Source organism: Canis lupus, chromosome X, assembly GCF_003254725.2.
Source record: "Canis lupus dingo isolate Sandy chromosome X, ASM325472v2, whole genome shotgun sequence".
Lineage (NCBI taxonomy): Eukaryota > Metazoa > Chordata > Mammalia > Carnivora > Canidae > Canis > Canis lupus.
Genome location: NC_064281.1, coordinates 26,791,021 through 26,811,487, shown reverse-complemented (window position 1 = coordinate 26,811,487; position 20,467 = coordinate 26,791,021). Strand labels below are relative to the sequence as shown.

The 20,467-nt window shown below is 37.6% G+C and overlaps 1 protein-coding gene across 16 annotated transcripts in view; it reads left to right on the top strand.

Annotated features, from left to right (window-relative positions):
• The window catches only part of DMD (dystrophin), a 2,170,621-nt gene that overhangs the window by 1,644,467 nt on the left and 505,687 nt on the right, over window positions 1-20,467 (top strand). For 14 of the 16 annotated variants that reach the window (XM_025439443.3, XM_025439430.3, XM_025439477.3 and 11 more), the window contains one exon: window positions 2,737-2,891. In XM_025439443.3, coding sequence (XP_025295228.1) covers window positions 2,737-2,891 — 155 coding nt within the window. The remainder of the gene's footprint in view (window positions 1-2,736; window positions 2,892-20,467) is intronic. The other 2 variants (XM_025439435.3, XM_025439464.3) reach the window with 1 other exon arrangement.

Here is a 20,467-nt window from a genome sequence, read left to right as displayed (position 1 = left end):
CAGAAAGCTCTGATTTAAAACCAAGCCTCACTCTTTTACCTATTTACTATGAAGTCTCTAGCTTTAGCTTGATATTTCTTTCCAGATTTTGGAAAATTCTATTATACTTTTCAACTTAAACTTCTGGGTATTATTTTATGAAGTGTAGATTAGAACCAAAGAGTGTATCCTTTTTCCTCTAGACTTTTCAAATAGCAACCCATGAGTGAGGGGTGGCTTCCAAGATTATTTATCTTTCTTAGGTAAAATAAGTTATTTTAATTGCATATATTAAAATTTTAGTTTAGGGTACCTGGGTAGCTCAGTTGGTTAAGCATCTGTCTTCAGCTTGGATAATGACCTCAAGGTACTAAGATTAAGCCCCACATTGGGCTCCTGGCTCTTCAGGGAGTATGCTTTTCCCTCTCCCTCTCTCTGTCTCTCATAAATAAATAAATAAAATCTTTCAAAAAAATAAATTTTTAGCTTATATTTTGTTACATTTATATGTATATATATGTATATGAGTTCTAATGTTGCTTTATCATACTTTAATAGAAAACAGTATCTCTTAAAAAGAATTAACTTGGAAAAAGGTAACCAAGTTATAGGTCTCATCACTGAGTGTTATGCTATATGTTGGCAAATCGAACTCCAATAAAAAACATATACAAAAAATTAAAAAACACTAAAAAAAAGTTATAGGTCTCAGTTTCGTGCATTCTTATGCTACCAATGAGAGATCGGAAAGTTGATGGATAATAAACTCTTCTTTAAAAATGCAAATACCATCTTATGGATAATAAAGGCCAATTACAGTACATATTATTTTAACACTGTAGGTTTGACTTAAGTAAGGAAGGGAAGGGAGGGAAAGGTAATTTTGTACCTTAGGATATTTCTAGAAAGGGAAAGCCTTCAGGGGGTATGTTTCACCCCCAAATGGTTTTTGAATAGTGTAAGGATCAAAAGTAGAAAATAGGAGCCATGGGGCTTGATAAAATGAGTATATCAGGAAAGGCCAACATTCCATAAGGATAAATTTTAATTGCTTCGTACTGCAGCAACTATTCTCTGTACCTTTAAAAACTCTCCCTTTTTCCTTTCATAGAAAAAGTTAGTGATACTGGCTTTAGATGCTTGGTACTAGTTTGGTTATTTGGCTCTATTTGTTATATGCAATAAATGCAATTATCTGTTTTGATTCAAGAAAAGAATGTTCTAGTTAACTGAGAAATGCCAGATTATATATACATTTTACATTTTCAAGGAATAGGAGTCCACCCAAACATACTGGAACTATGCTAAAATTACTATTGCTTGACTTTTATTATATAAACATCATACCAACATGAAAGAACAAATATTAAAACAAAAATGACTACTCTTCAGAAACATCAATTCATTTCAGTTTCCTGTATTCCTCTTCTGGTTCATGACTTACAGATTAAAGAAATACAGTATAGATAGAAATTGTGTTTTGTTTGTTACTCGGGATTTTGGTGCACATTTACTGCACATTAGACCATTGGGTTGATGCGTTATAATGTCCGCTCATTAAACATTGCAATTTTCTCATTTTTATGCAATATTAGTTAATGAAGCTCTTTATTCCTGTAATATATTTCTCTTCTTTTAAATATTTTATTAGAAGAAAATACCAAGAGTACAATTGCTAGGTCAGTGGGAGTAAGCATTTGTATGTCACTTGATGTCTATTGCCAGCTTGTCCTCATAGATACTGTTCCCAGCAGTAGTACATAGATATGCTAGTTTTACCACAGCCCTTCCGGCTTTAGGTTGTGTTTTTTATTAATGTAATTGGTGTCAGTTTGTGCCATCTTGATTTAATACTCTGTTTTTATTATTTAAAGTTAATTTTTAAAATAGAAATCTTTTATTCTTTCTCTTGTTTGAATTGCCTATTCCTATTCCTCTGTCCCTTTATCAGTAGATTAACCCACTATGTTGGGTTTGATATAACCATCTTAGCAACTGAATGCTTAGAAACTTCCTCTGTGCACTTAGAGCAGTGGTTAATTATGCTTCCAGATAAACCTATTATTGGTTTATTTATTTTATATGTGGTATGTCAAGTGATGAAATACATAACTGGATAATACTCAGTTGTCAAAGGCAAACAAGAAAGCATAGGTCATTTGGTATAGCAAAACTCTTACATTTGAAATTTTGTTCTAATTTTAAAAGATGATATTTATTAAAGTATTATGCATAAATTGGTCCTTCCAAAAAGTTCATAACCAGAATAACAGTACTGTTCTTTTGATGTTTAATATTTTCTATATGCAGCTGTAGTTGAATGCCAGTAGATGGCACTAATTACATAAACAATTCAACAAGTTAATGAAGAGGGAAAGAAATACGTGAGATTTGTTTTTCAGTTCAAATTTTGGTATGTGTCCCACACTCAATAATTATATGGGAGCTTATTTTTATAGTTTGTTCTCTCCCATGAGAAAAATAATTAAGCCCAGTTGATTTCCAATTAATTGTTACTAAATTGAAATGCCCAATACTGAGTATTGCTCAAGATGCTGCATTTGAAAAGTTTTGTCATGGTAAGTGGGTTAGTTTATACAGTCATGATTGGCTAAATCACACGGTAGGTTAAAATTCATCATATAGATATGTTCTGACCTGAGGATTCAGAGGCTATTTATGAAAAATTTCAAGAAACTGCAACTCAAGATTTCAGAGAAAACTGACATTCATTTTCTTTCTCATATGCATCCATAGCAGTTGGCCAAAGACCTCCGCCAGTGGCAGATAAATGTAGATGTTGCAAATGATTTGGCACTGAAACTTCTCCGAGATTATTCTGCAGATGATACCAGAAAAGTACACATGATAACAGAGAACATCAATGCCTCTTGGGCAAGCATCCATAAAAGGTATGAACTACATTATTTCTAAAACTAGTGTTGGCTATAATGATGGATTGGGTGGTGACCCTGGGTAGACCATGCAGATTTGTTTTCCTAATCCTGCTAAACTGGAGCTTCGGAGGATCCAAGGTGACAAATGCCATCTAAATTCACAGGCTTAAAAATTAATTAATTAATTAATTAATTAATTAATTCACAGGCTTGCCTTAGTCCTCTAGAATTTTAAAGATGAGGGACCTAAATACTGGTGAAATTAAGTGATTTGCTCACAGTTGCAAAAGTAGTGATATAACTAATAGTTTAGACAAACACAAAATGCTGATTTTTAGCCAGAAGATCCACTTAACAATATATTTTGAAAATTCTATCCAAAGAAATATTGTTCTATTCCACAGTGGCACATGCTGCCCCATTCTTAATCTGACAAGGAAGTCACTTTGAGTTTCATGATGGGATTATAAAGCTGTCCATGGTGCCTCACTCCACATTGTATCTCACTCCACATACTCAATGAGAAAATTTGTGTAGTATAACATGACTCAGAACTTCATTTCCCCTTCTGTATCAATGAAAATTAACAGCTCTTAGAGACACTATCTCCTCAAAGGAGATTCTCTGTCCACTCTTTTATTATCCACTCTTTTAACCCCTGTGCTTTTCTTTTAAAAGCATTTATCCTAATTTTTAAAAAGATTTTATTTATTTATTTATTTACTTACTTACTTATTTATTCATGAAAGACACACAGAGAGAGGCAGAGACACAGGCAGAGGGAAAAGCAGGCCTCATGCAGGGAGCCCAATGTGGGACTCTTGATCCCAGGTCTCCAGGATCACGCCCTGGGCTGAAGGTCACACTAAACCGCTGAGCCACCAGGGCTGCCCAGATTTATCCTAATTTTAAATAAAAACACGAATTATGTAACTAATTGTTTAATGTTGGTCCTTCATATTAGTCTAAACCCCCTAGGGACAGAGACCCTCTTTCTTATTTGACACAGCCTGAGGTCCTGAACCAAGTGATATAATGGGGAGCTGGTAAATTCTTGTTGAATAATGACCCTCTTTTCAAAATGTAGTTACCTTGTTCATGCTATGGTAAATTGAGGATTATTGGGCACTTATTTTTAGTTCTGACAAAAAAGGGGGAAAATGAGTATCTCTACAGTGATGGGGAAGACCATAGTGAAGGTAAACAAATTCCAGAAGATGACATGAATTACTGAAGACATCAGTTAGGTGGCCTTTATTAAGAAGAAAAGGCCTCCATCGAGGTGGGGCTGGAGGTAAAAAAAAAACAACAGATTTTAAAACAAGAGCAGAAACTCTTAGGAATAATGAGCTACTGATACACAGAAATTGAGAAAGCGAGTAAATCTTGTAATTGAGTTAGGGATTAGAGTGAAAACTCCTGGGAAACTGGATTTACACTAGTGGTACTGAGGGAAGAGAACAGCTCTAGTCTTGAATTCCAGACAGTGGGTGTTCAGATGGCCATGGAAAAGAAGATTCAACCTGAAGTTGGGGAGTTATGCTTGGGGTCCTATCAAATGGACCCTGGTGGGGAAAGGACAAGCTTGAATAGGGGAGTGATAATTGGAAAAAATTCGAAAAGTTATTGCCTCCTCTCAGTGGCAAGATTTGAATTTTCTGTTTCAAATACAGATCTGGTATCTGTTGAGTTCAATAAAGGTAGATTAGGCTTGGGATGACTTATGCATATGTGAGCTAATGTTATCAGAGACTCAATAGTTAGATCTCAATGGGAAATGCTTGTTTCTCAAAGAGAAGCCTCTTTGGGAAAGCAAATTAAGATCAGAAATGAATTTGGTGAGTTTCTGGAATGTAAGCTAAAAAGGGGCCAAAAAGAAAGCTTGTTCCTGGTACAAAACTAAGGCTGGGGTGGGAGGTCTATCCCATCTGTGCTGCCTTTTCTGGAAGTCCCATGTCTCCACATTCCCATGCTCCTCCAATGTCTAAGCGGCTTTCTCTTCTTTTAATCAGTTTCTTAAGATCTTGGATTCTTCAGAGAAGGGGCTCTCAGTTTATATTTTTTGACTTGGTGCCTAAAAATCTACCACCTAAGGAAGGTATATAGATATGTCTCCAATGGGTAAAGTTAAATAGAATGTTAGCAGCCAAATTACATTTTCCACTGGCCCATATAGAATCAGAAGTTTGCCAAACTAGTTTTGATTCATGCCTCTATAGTTCTTCCCATTCCTTTCTCACGTGTACTCTGTGAAAATCCATTCACTTGTGTCCTTTTAGTCCACTGATGACTATCCATTTATGCCATTTGCAGCTGACAATGATCTTTTGACTTTCAGACCCACATATCCTACTGACTTATTTCCATTTGAATGTCCCTCCCGCAATCTCAAACTGAATGGGCCCAAGGCTGAACTCATTTTTGCCCTCTTGCAACATTTTGCTCCAGATGCAGCCTGCTTCTCTTCCCATGATCCCTCTCTAGTGAACGTTACCAAAACCCATTCAGTTGCCAAATTGAAACTCATGCTTGACTCTTCCTTTTACAACCCCAATAGCTAGACTATCACAAAGCTGTTTAGTGCTGAAATAACTTTCAAATCCAGCCACTTCTCTTTATCCTTCCTCCTCAACTGTCAAGTTTTGCTTGAGTGACTACATCATTCACCTAACTGGTGTCCTTCCTTCTAGTCTTCCTGCTCCCTATCCATTCTCTACACGACATGCAGGCTGATCTTTCTAAATACAGTATATTTATGTAGCTCACTCTCCTCTGACTTTTAAAGCCCTTAGTGGCTTATCCATTATTTTCTTAAGACAATCCATACTCCTTTAAATGATTTTGAGGTCTTGTGTGATTTAGCCTTTCCTTAAAACTACAGCCTGATTTTCTACTCTTCCTCAGTCTCTCCTCCCAGGCCCCCCATGTATACTTAAGTAACATTGAGCTATTTTCATTGTACATGTACTCATTGCTATGCTCTATCTTCTCTACTACCTCCGACCTGATATATATGTATTATTTCTTCTTCTTTGCCTGGTTGAGTTCTATTCATTATCCAGGCCTCAGTGTAAATGCCAATTCCTTCAGGAAGCCTTTTCTGACTATCAATCCCTAAGCGCACATTCTTTAGGCCCCCTCTATTATAGAGTTACCTCACTCCTTAAGTGTTTGCTTTGTCTCTTCTGAGAATATTGGTTCTGTCAGGGTATTCACATGGGCTGCTTATCTACTGTAATACCCTGCACTTAGCTTTGCACTTAGTAACTACCCCCAACACATTTTTTATTAAATAGGTAAATGAACAAGTGAACAATAACTAACTATAAGTGTTCTGGTGTGCCAATAACTCAACACAGGAGAAAAATGTATCCATTAGGATTGCTTTCCATTTCAAGTAACAGAAAACCCACGTTCAGTAGCTTACAGAAGTCTATTTGTCTCATTTAATGAGCAGATCGGAGGTAGGCAGATGGCTGACATTGGGTCAATGGCTCAGCATTATCAGCCTTGACGTCTCCACGTTCTTCTTGGTATCTCCCTCAGAACATGTGCATTCCAGCAGGAAGAAAAAGGAGAAGGGGTGGTGCTTGTATCAGGAAAGCAATGGGTTTCCCAGGAAATTTTGGACCAGAACAAAACAACCTCTAATGGTTGGTAATTGGGGTTGATTCAGCCGATAGAGAATGTCTGCCTCAAAGGGGGTGAAAAGAATAAACTGGTAAACTGGCGTACAGTAGCTGGATAGCATTAAGTTTCCTGGAAAGATAACCAGTCAGATCTTTGTGTAAATAGAATATATTCACGTAGCTCGTATATTCATGTATGTTGTATTTATATATTTACATAGGATCGTAAAACAGTGGCCATTGGGGCTTGATAGTTGTTCTGGTCAGTGTGAAAGGTTTTGAGGAGAGCTGGATTCTCTACTAGCTAATGATACCTTTATATTCAAAGTTCACATTCTGTGTATGCTATGTGTGTCAACTACAGATCAAACCATATTCTACTTGACTATGACTGCTCTTATTTTACATTCTTACAGACCTTGTGCCTGATGGGTAAAGGACAAGAAAACTCTTTATATGATTCTTTGTCTTTTGACCTTTTTATCTAGTGTCTTGCTCGGGTAAACCTAGCAGTGAAGTTACATCATCATCTTCATCTAGATTCATGCTATCCAATAGGGTAGCCAGTAGCCATGGGTGGCAATTTAAATGTAAATTAAAATTAAGTGAAATTTAAAATTCATTTTTCTCCATCTTATCAGGCACCCTTTAAGTGCTCAAGAGCCACATGTAACTAGGGACTTACCCATTGGACAGTGCAAAATAGAGCATTCCATCATCACAAAAAATTTTATTGGCAGTCCTGCTCCAGATTATCTTTGTCTTAGGGCACATTTATAGCAATTTATTATAAATAAAAAGTGTTTCTTTTACAAAAGGGTTCACATTATTTTATTTCCTTGTTTCTACTTTATATCTTTTATTTATTCACTTTATAGAGTTGGTATTTAAAGTCTTGAAAACTACAGCTATCACAGGGTATAAACACTTCCACTTTTATTGTTAATCTTATCATTTTAAAAGGGGAAATTATTAATGTTGATATTTGGGTTATAGATATATCTCATATTCAAAAAGTACCTATAAACAAGACTTTTTAGGTAGAAGGGACTCTGCCAGAAGCATTCAGATTACATTATTTCTCACAGTTTAGGTTTTCCTGCAGAACACTAATGTATAGCCTGCCCTGAAATTTTTAGTCATATAGAGGAATATATACAAAAAATCTGTACATTTGGAAGCCTATTTAAAACAATAAAATCTTCGGGATCCCTGGGTGGCACAGCGGTTTGGCGCCTGCCTTTGGCCCAGGGTGCGATCCTGGAGACCCAGGATCGAATCCCACGTCAGGCTCCCGGTGCATGGAGCCTGCTTCTCCCTCTGCCTATGTCTCTGCCTCTCTCTCCCTCTCTCTGTATGACTATCATAAATAAATTAAAAAAAAAAAGTAAAACAATAAAATCTTCAATGCAGTTTCCAATTGTTGAATAACATGTAAAAACTGTAACTTGGAAGAATTTTACTTTGACTTTATATACTGATAGGCTGTAGTTTTGAGGCATAATCAAAAACAAAAGTGAGCTGGGGAGTTGGGTGGCTCAGTTGGTTAAGCCTCTGACTCTTGGTTTTGGCCCAAGTCACAATCTCAGGGTCATAGGATGGAGCCCTGCATCAGGCTCCATGCACAGTGTGGAGTCAGCTTGAGATTCTTCTCCCTACATTTTCCCTCTCCCCTCTTCTCCTCCCCTTGCTTGCAGACATTCAGTCTCTGTCTCTGTCTCTGTCTCTCTGTCTCTCTCTCTGTCTCAAATAAATTCATATAGATAAATACAAATAGCCATGTGTGCCTAAAAGGAATTGATCTACCATTCATGATTAAAAGAAAAGGCTACTTCTCAACTAAATTCTGTAGTTTAACAATTTGGATCAGAATATAGATCGTCACTGTGACCTATGTAGGAAAATATTTTGTTTTCCTTATCATATTCCTTATAGAGTCCATGTTAACATATACAGCCAGAAATGAGGGCCTCTCTGCAAGTTCATTTCTTTCCCTTCAACCTCTGCGAATAGATATGAATTGTTGAATTCATAGATGTGGTATTACAAATTATTGTGAGAAGCCTCTAAGGATTAGATTTCAAGGACTGCCATCTGGCTGATGACTTTATGATGACACTGTCATGAGATTTCATTTCCTTATTTCTATTCCAGGATCACTCTTTAAACAAGAAATGAGCATTAACTCTGAATTGTCTGTCTGTAGCTATATGAGGGCTTCTACATCTACCTATCAGCCAGGAGTGAACTCATCAAGTAGAAGGCCTGGTCCTAGTGTCAAAGGGTCCAGAATGGCTGGAACTTCCTCAAAAAAAGCTCCCAGATACCTAAAAAATCTCTCTAGGTTCTAAGAAAGATTTAGAATATCTGTGTGTACATGCACATATGTGTATATGCATGTGTATACATGGAAAAATGCTCTTCCTTAAAATAACACCTTGGTATTCTCCTGTTCTCCCTAATAATACATTTCACATTTTAATAATCACAATTAATAGTTGATAAACTGAAAAATTATCACCAGTATTCACCATCTTTGGCAACCATGAAGCATGCATAAATTACTCGTTTCTCTATTCCTAGGTCCCTTCTCTTTTCCACTTTAAAGAAACATGGAAAGGGAAAAAATATTGAGCCCTATTATGTGTGCAGCAAAGAGCTATTCTAGCTGGACTTTGAGTCTCTTTCAGATTCTCCAGCATATTTTTGATAATTGTTCTGCTTTTTTCTTCTGGGATCATCTTTTTTTTCTTGCTCCTCCCCTTCAGCCAACCATCATGTCAAAGTCTCCCTTATTCTACAAGAACTTTCTTAGACTACTGTCTTTTCTAGACAGCTGTGCTCATTTCCTCTTACCATATTTTTTTGTCTTTCTGAAACCATCAGAATTGTTGAAGCAGTAACTGGGATTACTGTTTTCTATTCTTCAGCTCCTGGTTATGCTTTGACCCACTCCAGCCTGGCTTTTCTGGCACCACCACCTTGTTTTATTGAAAATGGTGGCTCACAAAGATTGTCAGTGACTTTTCCAGTAACTAACTGTCCTATTTTTACTTATCCATCTACTTGACTTCATTTTTAACATTGGTCCTGTCAATCAGCTTGACTGGTTGAAACTTTCCCTTCCTTGGTTTCCAGAATGATATTGTCTTGCAATTCTATTTTTTCTAGTCATATAGTAAGAATGAGGTCCTTGGCACAATGCCTGGTACATAGTAAGAGCTGAGTGAATGTCATCTGTCACAAATATCATAAGAGTTCATTTACTCATTCAATGAATATTTTGGTGCTAGGAAGACTCCATTCTTGATACTCAGTATAGAGCAATGAAAATCCCTACCCTCATGAAGCTTATATTTTGGAAAAAGGGTAGGAAGCAGACATTAACCAATAAGGAAGTTAAATAGTTGGTATTTCAAGCTGTGATAAGTGCAATGTGGAAACAAAGAAGGGAAATACTTGAGAATAGGTGTGTGTGATGGAAGAGAAGTGCAGTTATTTAAATATGGTGGTTAAGGAAAGTCTCATAGAAAGTGTGACACTCAAAACAAAATTTAAAGGACCTGAGGATGTGAGCCATGTGGATAATTGGAAGAAGAACATTTCAGGAAGTTCTAGTAAGTTAAATGCCATGAGCCGGGAGTATCCTTGGCCTTTTGGATGAACCTTAAAGAGACGGGTGTCACAGGAAAGGGTCATACAAGCAGGAGTGTGGTGGACAAGGAATTCAGAGAGGTAAGAGGAATCTGATTACATCAGGCCTTATAGGTCCCTCAGAGGACTGTTGTTTTCACATTGAATATGATGGGACTCATTGGATGGTTTTGAACAGTGGAGTGGCATATTATTACTCACCTGCCCCCTCTGTTTACTACAATACACTGAAGGGAAGTAGTGAAACCATTAGAAGACTGTTATAATTTGGTCACAAGAGGACTGTGGCCTGGGCCAGAATAAAAGAAGTGAATGTAGTAAGAAGTGGTTGGATTACACTCTATTTTGAGGACAGAGCCCAAAAAGTTTTCTAATGGATTAGATTTAGGTGTGAAAGAAACAGAGGAATTCAAGAACTGCAGAGTTTTTACCTGAACAACTAGAAGATGGCACACTCATTTTACTAAGACGAAGAAGACATCAATAGCAACATATCAGGGCACCTAGGTGGCTCAGTCAGCTAAGCCTTGACTCTTGATTTCAGCTCAGGTCATGATCTCAGGGTCATGAGATCCAGCCCTTGTATTGGGCTCTGCACTCAACAGGGAGTCTGCTTGAGATATTCTTGATCTCTCTCTCTCTCTCTCTCAATCAATCAATCTTTAGGGGGGAAAAAAGCAACACATCCTAGGAAGAAGATGGGGATGCGTTACTTTTGATGTGTCTGTTAGTGCATCCAAGTGGAGATGTGGAGTTGTTAGCTGGATATAAAATCTTAAATTCCAAGGAATGGTCGTGACTCGAGATACAAATTTGGAAGTTGTAACAATAATCTATATAGGCTGTCTTTGCTCTGTATATCCCTTAAATGTTGGTGTTCCATTGTTAATTCTTTCTTTTCTCCATACACATTTCAAGTACTTTCATCTGTTGGCTTCAACTACCATTAAGACTTCTCAGTTTTTATTTCCATCTTCTATCTTTCTCTCAACCTCCAGAACTGTACTTACAAACACCTACCATGCATTTTCATCTGTCCATCCTACAGGCTCTAGATTGTCTAAAGGAGAAGGCATTATCTGCCCCTAAAACAATGGTAGAGATTCTGTATTTTCAGTGCAGTTTAATGACTTAATTGTCTCTAAAACTGGAAACCTAAAAGGAAAAAATTCCTTCTACTCTGCTTCTCTGCTTGATTGATACATGTATTGACTTCTAAACTATGCAAATTCTACTTCAAAAATTGTTCTATAAACTATCCTCTTTTCTTCAGCCCTATTGCTAATTCATTCTAGAGCCTCTCCACATTCTACTTCAGAGACTGTGACCACCTTTGCTCTGTGCTCCCAGCCATTGGGTCTCCACACTCATTTGGCCTTCACACTGGCCTCAGAGTGATTTTCCTTAAAATTAATCTTCAGGTTTCCCTTTGCTCCCAGCAGTCTTTCTTTTTCCTCCTGAGACCTGATGGATGATATTTACATATGTGATGTACTCCCAAAAGCATACTGAGATTTTTCTGAAAATAAAAACAAAGAAGTCAATAAATAAACTTGATGTTTTTTTAGGGAAGAAAAGCAAATAGTATCACAAATTTTTGCTTATTTGGCAGTTTCTTTATTTAGCAGAGGGACAGGCATGTGAACTTCATAAAAGAGTCTTATGTTCTATCTACAAATGCTGGCCCTTATAAAAACATTTTCAGAATTCTTTTTCTGGAACTACCTGGGGACTATTTTATGAGCATCAGAAGATTGTTGTATTGTTGTCTAGCCACACCTTGTGTTTGCTCAATAATTGGACTCTGTAATCATGAATTGAATGAAATAATTAATCAGATGTTGAGTACTAAATGACTTCGGATTATTCCAAGAAATTTAAAGGATAAGATTTGCTGCTGCCCTTGAAGCTATGTAAAGAATGTGATATGATGCTAACAGGACATTTGTTTAAAATACAACCTCTTATTAAGTCAGGGACTGCCTGTGATATATTTGTAGCATAGTCATAAATATTAAAGCAACAAATGACCCTAAGGACACCAGCTCAAACTTCTCAATTTAGAGTAGCCTATTTTTAATCCCTCTCATGTGAAATATACTATCTAGTCCATCTTAGGGACTAAAAGGATTTGGTACATTAAAATATCCAATCCTTTAGCAACTCCTTTATGTATACTTCTTTTGGCAGTATGAAGAAGTTTCTTTTGGCTCTTCAAGAGAGTTGTGTGTGTGGTTGTAAGGCACTCCACTTTTTATACTGCAGAGACCCAATCTTTCCAACTGATTACAAAGTGCAAGCATTCTCGCCATGTTACAACAGAGTAACATAATACCTGTAATGCAAAACCTTGGGGCTCTGGGCCAGGGAGTGTCATGATCCATATGGATCTAAAATGTTCTTGGTTGTAACTGCCTGCTTCATTTTATGTCTTCTCCTTTAAAGTAATTAGAATGTTTTTTAGCTTGCAGAGATTGCACACAAAGGGAGACATTTGGAACCATATCATTGGTGATTTACTGGTGTGGAAAATTACCTGGTTATGTAGCCAAATGGCCATTTGCATTCGATCTCAGTTCTGTAGTCCTAAACCGGGCTCTACCGCACACCAAATAGATGCTTGGAAATGCCCCTGTATAGTTTCCCAAGGAAAAGACTCCAAAATTAAAGATAAGTTATAATTGTTTCCTAAAGGAAAATTATAGGTCACAGATGGGCCTTTCTTGTCTTCATTCATAAATCTAATATTTTGGTGTCTAAAGTTAAAACAAATGGGAGAAAGTTTCCCTTACTTAGTTTCACTGAACCATTAATGTTAGCAACAGTATCCATTATATTACTTTTCAATTATATCCATGTTTTTCATTTTGTTTGCATTGCTATCACCCTCAAAAAACTTTTTAAACAAAAAAAAAACCTTTTTAAATGTAATCAATAAAATGTATAAATTAGCTAGTTTATTCTTATTTTAATAAATCGATATCGTCATCATTTGACTCATAATTTTATCTAACATTCATATAGTCTAGGGATCTTTTGGCTTTATTCAATTTATAACAGGAATTTATTTTTTTTCCTATAAACAGTTAATTTAAATGCATTCTTTATTTCTAAGAATGAAGCAAATAGATACTAGTGAGTTTTGTGAAATTTAATCTTTTCAGGTTTTCCCCTAAAAAGGGCTCATGTAAGCATTTCTAGGTGGTGGTCAACAGCTGAGCTTTTATGTAGCTTCCTTTTACCTGTTGGGACACCTAATACCATCCCCAATGTAGACTCTTTAGCCAAGAGTCTAACTCTGGTCCTTTATCTTACACAGAATATTTTCAGATTCTTGAGCTGAACAAAATCTGAACTGCAGCCACTACTTACTTTCCATCCCAGAGCCAAACAGCCCCATGTCTTCAACCCTGCATGCCATTTTGTGTTCCTCTACCACTTCTAACTTATGGGGCTCTTTATCTTGTTTCTGAGTTCAGATTGTTCCTGTTTGATTTTCTGTGTTGATATTTTATCTACGATCGTTTTGTGTTTAGAAGCTACTTCTATATTTTGAAATAATTTTCCCTAATATAAAGTGAAACTTATCTGTTGTAGAAAATATTTTAAATTTAGAGAGAGATTTACCCTTCATATTTTTTAGCATTTTATTGCATGATATTTCTGTAAATATATTTTTTTGCCTATCTTTCTTTTATTCCCAACTTTTCAATAGTCAAAAGTACTTTTGGATAGGTTTTTTTTCTTTTAAAATTCTCTACTACATTTTTGTTGGCAAGGTAATATGCAGGTAATATCTTTTCAAGAAAAAATATTGGTGGGGGGAGGAATACTTCCTTGAGGTATATGGTGACTTACTAAATAGGCAGGAACAAAAGCAATACCCTTATTACCCTTATGCCCCGAGCCAGTGCTTTATGCTCTGGCCATTCTGCCTAGCATCAATATTCACCTGAAGACATGAAAACCATTTAAATTAGCCAGTAAATCACATCCCCATGCAGAGCAGTGGTTGTGTGTTCTAACTATCCTCTGAGATTCAGCTTCGCAGTTAGCTTCATCAAATCCCTAATATGACACTCATTATATCACTCTGTGTCCAGTTAGTGTCTTCATGCTACAGAGCATTTAAACCAAGTCAAACCACTCTATCCCAAGCACCTGTAGAGATCATAACCTACATTGCATAGACTGATGGCTATGCACACAATTCCTGAGGAGTTCTGTTTTGCTTCTGTATCACAAGTATTTTAGGTCTACTTTGTTATATTGAGTTAGCTATTGAATATCCATTTTATCACAACCTCTTTTTTAAAAATATTTAAGTAAAAAAAATGTACGTGGGTGGCTCAGCGGTTGAGCATCTGCCTTTGCCTCAGGTCATGATCCCGGGGTCCTGGGATCAAGTCTCGCATCAGGCTCCCTGCAAGGAGCCTGCTTCTCCCTCTGCCTGTGTCTCTGCCTCTCTGTGTGTGTCTCTCATGAATAAATAAATAAAATCTTTTTAAAAATATATTTAAGTGAGGGGCGTCTGGGTGACTTGGTCCATTAAGCATCTGCCTTTCAGTTCAGTTCATTGTCCCAGGATCCTGGAGTCAAGCCCTGCATTGGGCTCCCTGCTCAGTGGGAAGCCTGCTTCTCCCTCTCCCTCTGCCCCTCCTTCTGCTTTCTCTCTCTCTCTCTTTCCCTCCCTTTGTCAAATAAATAAATAAAATATTTAAAAAAAATATTTAAGGGGCACCTGGTGGCTCAGTCAGTTAAGCGTCTGCCTTAGGCTCAGGTCATGATCCTGGAGTCCTGGTATCAAGCCCTGGGTCCGGCTCCCTGCTTGGGGGGAGCCCCCCTGGGTCTGGCTCCCTGCTTGGGGGGAGCCTGCTTCTCCCTCTCCTTCTGCCTCTACCCCTGCTTGTGTCCTCTCTCACTCGCTTGCTCACTCACTGTCAAATAAATGAATAACATCTTTAAAATATATATATATTTAAGCGAGACAAACCCTCCATCAAAATGCCCAAATACAACTTTCATCCTGAGGCAAATTAGATAAATAATAATCACAAATTCATTATTATTCATGATTTTCATGGGGGTTTTGGTACTGAGATGTGATTTATTATTATGTAATATGTAAAGAGTGCCCAAGCTGCTTATTAAAATAGAAAAGCCAAAATGGTATTGTTCTTTTTAGCTATCAGTATAAGCCACTGACCTCTCCTTAGAGCTGGTGTTCCAAACCAAAATCTCTGACTCTGAGGCCTGAGCTCCCTTCATAGCTGTTTAATGGATACATATCAACTTGGAAGGAGGTTCTGGCAGCTTTTCACAGTAATCTAATCTCAGCTCTGTCCTCTTCAATATTTTCATCAGTGACTTGGATGAAGATGTAGATAGCATTCTTATCAAATTTGCCAATGACACAAAGCAGGAAGGAGTAGCCAATACAGTAGACAAGAGTATCAGGAGCCAAAAAGATTTCAACAAATTGGAGAGGTGGGCTGAATATTGAAAGATGAAATGGAAATAAAAGGCACTCCACTTGTGTTTAAAAGTAAAATAAAAACAAAATCCAACTGACTTAGACTGGCCTCCCTGGAAACAGAGGAGAAAACTCCGTAAGGTGGAGAACTGTGTGCAAAAGGTTTGTCAAAGGGTTTTTCCATAAAATAATATGTGGAAGGTTGTGACAGATATAGGATTGGGCAGAGAGAAAAAGCTAACCTTCAGTGAATCTGAGGCCTCAGCAGATGCACACAGGAGTTCTAGAACTTGCAGGACCCTGTCAGAGACATCCTGAATGGAGGCAAGGTGGCTGGGCCTTTCTACGCTACAGCCAGCCACTTATTGGTTCTGGATCACCAGTGGAAGAGGGCTACCTTGGATAAAACAGTTACCTACAGCTGAGGCCAATTTCCAGTGAGCAAGGCAGCTGTGGGCAGTTACCAACCAATATTCCCACCAGATAGAGCATGGGGTCTTAGCAGATTATCAAGATATACAATACCCCAGTGTTACTCAAGGTGTGGTCCTTAGATTAGCAGCATTGGTATCGACTCTGGCCTTGATATAAAGGCAGATGCATGGGTCCTACCCCAACCTACTAAATCTCAGAATCTCTGGGTTGAGGTCCAGAAAACTTTTAACAAGCTCTCCAGTCTCCAAGCCATTTCTAAACATATTAGGTTGAAGAACTACTGCACGATGCCAACCAAAAATGTTCAGAGAGGGAGATAACACAGGACATTATTGACAGTAATCTCTCCTGCCTTCATTCCCACCCCCCCATCCCCACCTACAGCAACAAAGCAATGACAAAGGATAATAACTATGGGACATTAGCCTGGGTAAATTCAAGCATATAATGTAGACCTAAGAACTTACATTTCAGCTCAGTAGAGAAAGGAATTTTGTGATAGAGCTGTCCAGAGACAGAATAGGCTGCCTTGTAAGGCTGTAGAAGTTTTCAAGAATGGGTTGGGCAATGCCTTGGTAAAATAATTTCAGGCATCAGCTGGACATGCGATTTAGCATCCTGATCTCTCGCATATACTCTTCCTTTAGAGTATTTTTTCCCAAAATAGGGCTCTACCAAAACTACTAACATTTTATCTTAATAAGTGTTAAGAAAGGGTTCTACGGTCCAAAAAGCGATTTTGGTAATTTCAGGTTAAGTAAAGATAAACAAACTTCTGTAGAATAAATCAGACTTTTTATTAGGGTGTATGCATTGTGAATAAACAAAGTATGTGTGTTTGGGAAGGTGTTAGGAATGGGATACACTGTATAGTATGTATTCCTTATAAAACTTTGACCATGGAACCAATTTCTCAAGAAGAACCTTACATATAGCATCTGGTCTAATAATTATTCTTATATTATAAAATAATTATATTTATTTATTTATTATAAAATTATAATTAACTCAGTAAGCATTTGTAAGATAGCATAGCATCTAGCCCATGCTATTGCATGGAGAGCATTTCACTGGGAGTTACCTGGGTAGTATTCTCATGTGCCATAAGTTCAGCTCTTCACTTGGGCATAAGCCTATACATTTGCCATACTGATCAAGGGAAGCTGTATTATTCTGCTTTTGACTCTACTCAGACGTCTTTTCTGTTATTTCCTTGGGACTATTATTGTCACCTCATAGTCCATTGGAAGCTTCAGGACTTTTTCTGGAAATATTCAAAGATAGATAGATCACTCTAAGGGAGAGGTAGGGCAGGGAGGGAGAGAGAAAGGAGGAAAGGAGCAGACGGAGAAGGGGTGGAATGATGATGACGATAATAGAGAAAAAGAGTTTGATTCTCTGTTAACGGCATATTTGACTCCTACAGAACCTGTTTTCCTGAGACTCTCCACAAGGAAAATGGAGGGGAGTTCATTTAAAAATCACGGAATTAAGGGCACCTAAGTGGCTCAGTGTTCGAGCATCTGCCTTTGGCTCAGGTCATGACCCCAGGATCCTGGGATTGAGTTCCTGGTCAGGCTCCCTGTGGGGAGCCTGCTTCTCCTTTTACCTATGTCTCTGCCTCTCATTCTGTGTCTCTCATGAACAAATAAATAAAATCCTAAAAAAGAAAAAGAAATCACAGAAATAGTCTAGGATACCTTTAGTAAAAGAAGTCTCCATTTTAGCAGATAGCAATAAACAATAGAGTCTATTATAATTGCTGGGATCTGCTAATAAGTTTTTTTTCCTGAAACAAACTCCATTAACCCTCCTTGATACTCTATTCTCATCAACATTTTAATAGCATGGGACTAACTCTTGTAAACTTTTTTTCCCACACAAAACATATAATCCACAACCTGCTAATGATTACATTTAGCCTAATTGTTAGGTTGCTGCTGGTGACAGAAAAATTTACCCTGGCACTTAGACAATTCTAGAAGCCCAGCCAAGCATTTGGTATGTGTGAATCAGCCTTCATATACGTCTCCTATAGAGTGGCCAACTAGCTAAGCCATCTCACTTGGCAGCAATTCCTGATGGATATACCAAATCTACTCTGAGTAGAGGGCAGGGTTTTTCAGTAGAGCAGTCTGGAGAATCAGAATTTTTTTAAGATTGTATTTATTTAGTCATGAGAGACACAGAGAGAGAGGCAGAGACATAGGCAGAGGGAGAAGCAGACATGGGACTCGATCCTGGGACTCTAGGATCACGCCCTGGGCTGAAAGTGGCACTAAATCGCTAAGCCACCCGGGCTGCCCTGGAGAACCAGAATTTGAACTCAAAGTTCTAGCAGGATTTTGCAGACTCCTTGGCAAGCCATTGGCTTGGGACTCCCTCTCCATCACAGGCCCTTGATTGCTAGGGTAGGGCAGCTTGCTCAGGCTGAGTTCTGCTCTCTTCCGTCAGAGGATGAGCAGGTGGAGAGACACCCCTACAATGTGCTAGCCCACATTCCAAATGAATGTAAGATTTTGCCGGCTGGAGTTAACGTTTTCTGAATCTGTGTCCCCGATTTCAGTATCCCAATATTTATAACTCAGATAAAGATACTGAGGTACAGAGAGTCTGTGACTTTCCCAAGCTCAAAACCCCAGATTTTTGGTAATTCTGACAAAGAGACTTTTGTATCTGAAGAAAAAGAAGAAAGTCTTCTCTCTACATTTATATTGCTTCATCATTTACACGATGTTGGGTTCTCTAACTCTTTGAGAATTTTCTCATGTAGGGCCAGTTGTTGCTTTTTAATACTTCAGATAATTCTGCTAACTCTTTTGTACCTGTGCCAGCATCATTAACATGACCAGCTCCAAGAGGGCATCTAAGCAAGTATTTGCCAATCTTCCTGGAAAAACAAACTCCTCTCCATCTTCTTTACCTGTAATTCAAAGTTTTGCCAACTTCCGCTTTTCAAAATGAGTTATCTGGTAAAGCCTTATGATTCTAACATTGAAAGAAATGTTAGACTCAAACTACTTGTGTACTAGTGTGATTACTACCTAATGAAAAATATCTAAAATGAAAAGATGGATATGGATATATATTGGCCATTTTCGAATTGCTTTGATAAAAATTAAGCATTCACTCTTGGCCAGATACTGGAGTAGATGTTGGGGATGGTGAACAAATTCTCCTTGAGTATATTTCCCACTCACAAAGCAAATAGGCAGCTTTATTAGTCCTAACACCAAGGCTACACCAATACATTTATTTTGATTGCATCACTTTTATGAAGATTAAAATAATTACAACTATGTCACGTTGCAAGTTTAAAGAGCTATTTTCAAAATATATGCTCCAGAGAAAATAAGATCAGGTGGAGAAAATTACAATATTTCCATCTTCAAATGAGAAAACAGAAACGTATGTGCCCTTCAATAACACAATTTTTCAAGTGTGGATGATGAACTACTACTTTACCTAAAGAATGTCATCCCCCCCCTCCAAGAACTCAAACTACTTAACAATAAGCTAATTATTAAACTTGCTCCTGGAAGCTTATTATAAAATGGTGCACGTGGTACAAATAAGCAAGGGTAAATAGAGTTGTTTATTCACAAATCAGTTTCTTCTACTGACAGCATTAATTGGGGAAGGCAAGCGTGTAAGTAATGTCCTCAGTGGTGTTGAGGAGAGGTGGGGAGTGGTAGCCAACTCTACACATGTCTGCTGGCATGGGTGGGGTGGGGGGAAGCTTGCAGCTTGCAGAAATTGCTTGGGTAGCCAGTGATTTCCTAAGTAATCACTGTAACATTTTTGAAATTAAATTTAACAATTTGATTCACACCAAGGAGTAAACGGATAGTCAGATCAAACTCAGAAGCATAGTCATTCTAAATGACATTAATCTTAGATGTGCCACCTCATCCTGTGTCAATTAAGCTTTCAGAGGTGATCTTCAAGGATATTTCCAAGTGGAATATTTTGTAGCTGTCCTGTAAACTGGCCTCTCCCCTTGCACTGCTTTTGATGTGGTAAACTTGATTTCTTTACACTCATAGAACTCAGAGAGCAAAGTAAAGGCTGGATTTTAAAAACCTAAGCTCCTTTCTGTGGCTAAGCAAAAAATTCATGACTAACTAGTTAGGTGAACATGAGTAAAGAAGTGACCAAATTGGTCAGTAATCTGCTTGTGTCGGTTTTTATAGTGCTATGCCTTTATCAGTGTTGATCATTAGCATCTACCTTGAAACCAACAAAAACAAATCAGTTGGTTAATTATTAAGGGTCTTATTTAAATGATAACATCTAAAGAGCATTTTTTATTTTGAGAAATCATACCAGCACAAAGATGAGCCAGATGCTTTACAACTTGGTATCTCTCATTGCAAGTAAGTAGTAGTCACTCAAAGGAT